Source organism: Emiliania huxleyi (assembly GCF_000372725.1).
Source record: "Emiliania huxleyi CCMP1516 chromosome Unknown EMIHUscaffold_1967, whole genome shotgun sequence".
Classification (NCBI taxonomy): Eukaryota; Haptophyta; order Isochrysidales; family Noelaerhabdaceae; genus Emiliania; species Emiliania huxleyi.
Window position 1 is genome coordinate 3,614 of NW_005200625.1, and position 1,847 is coordinate 5,460.

General features: G+C 62.8%; 1 protein-coding gene across 1 annotated transcript in view; it reads left to right on the forward strand.

Moving 5' to 3' along the window:
* The window catches only part of EMIHUDRAFT_123223 (hypothetical protein), a gene marked incomplete at both ends in the record, with an annotated part of 5,215 nt that extends 3,495 nt beyond the window's left edge, over nt 1-1,720 (forward strand). The window contains one exon of the mRNA XM_005781972.1: nt 113-1,720. Within this exon, the coding sequence (XP_005782029.1) occupies nt 113-1,720 (1,608 nt within the window). The remainder of the gene's footprint in view (nt 1-112) is intronic.
* Nucleotides 1,721-1,847: the final 127 nt, after the last annotated feature.

Consider the following 1,847-nt stretch of genomic DNA (forward strand, 5'->3'; position numbering starts at 1 on the left):
TGATGCGCGCCGAGCACCGGCTCCGCCCCCCTTCCCGCCGCCCTTCCCGCCAGGGCTCTCGCCGCCGCCGCCGCCGCCCTCAGCCTCACCCTCGAGCACCTGCTGCGAGCAGCCGGTCGACGCAGCGACTGGAAGGAGCTGGCTAGGCTTTAGCGTTATCGCGTTCCACACCGGCACGACCAACTCGGACCCAGCCATAAGATCGTACGCAAAGCTGTACTACTGTGGCATTGCAACGCCGGGGAGGATGCTCTACTACGGTACCACTCCTCAAACCTCCTGTCAAAGCACGGTGGTTGGTTCGCTCTCGACAGGGGCCGAGGCCTGCGCCCGCCGGACGGATGGCCTTGGAGGAGCGCCTATCGGGGGTGTACCCGCGTCGGGAAGTGAGTACCCGACAGATGGAGCTAACACCTACATGAACTCGTATCTTGATTGCCGGACCAACCGCCTCAACATCAGACAGAGCGAGTGCGTTGGCACAGACTGTTGGGCCAAGACTGGATTCACGCAGGCCGCGTTCCTGCAGTTTGCGAACTCGATCCAGAGGCACGACTGGACGAGCAGCGAACGGTGGTCTATCCAGATCTTCAACCAGGGGACGAGCGCAAGAAGGGTAACAAACGCGGATTGCCGGGCCGACGGCTCTTTTCTAAATCTCGTTGCCAATGGCTTCGTAGAGGACGACGAAGGCACACGCTGTCTCCTGGTCTTCACCGGCACGGGGACAATCACGGTAGCAGCAGAAGATTCAGATACTTCTGTTCCCGAAAAGCCTGCCTTTACGATCCTGGCGCCTCAGGCCACCGTCCAAATGGACGCCGACATAGGCTATTTCGATGGCGTCATCGTCGCCGACAAGCTCATCGCTACGGAGTCGAACGCCAGAGACATTCAGTTCCACGGAGACCTCTTCGACCAAGAGATCACGTGCGTTTGCGAAGACTCCGGTCGTCGAGATCGTCGCCGCGTGAGCGACGAGCCGTCGCCGCCCCTGCCGCCGCCGCCGTCGCCGCCGCCGCCGTCGCCGCCGCCGGTGCCGCCGCCGCCGCCGGTGCCGCCCTACCCCCCTGATGGGTGGCTCGACTGCGACTTTGAGTCGGACCTCTGCGGCTGGACTGACGCTGAGCCCGGCGACTACAACTGGACACGGACGAGCGGCCCCACCCCGACGAGAGCTGAGGCCACCTCCTCGTCCGAACTTACCGGACCCGCGTCGGCCGTCGAAGGGACGTACTACATCTACACCGAGGCATCGCCAGACAACTTCAACGCCCCATACGTGCTCGAGAGCCCGCGCTTCCAGCTCGCGCAGTCGGCCACCCTCTTCTTCTACTACCACCTGTTTGGCTCTTGCGTGGGCAACCTCACGCTCGCCGCCCTAGACGGCGGCACCTGGCAACCGCTTTGGCAAGACCCCTTCAGGTACAACGCAAGCACTCACACCGACGAGTGGTTCAAGGAGGAGCTTGTCCTACCATCGACGACGACGCAGCTGCGCTTCGAGGCGGTGACTGGCCCCTGCAACACCTCCGACATTGCGATTGACGACATCCACTTTGAGCGGTTCGCGCCTCCCATGAGCCCGGCACCGGCACCGCCTCCGTCGCCTAGTCCACCAACGCCGCCGGAGCCACCCCCACCCCCAAATGAGCCTCCGCCAGTTTCTCCGCCACCCTCGAACCTGCACCACGTTACCGAGCCCCATCGAGACCTTTAAGGGCACCTACGAGACCATGTATCTCACGATCGATGACAAATATTTTAGAATGAAGTTCATCTAGATGGGGCACTGGACCGTGCACAGCACAGAACAGCCGACTGCGCAGGCGAATGAGCAGACCTAC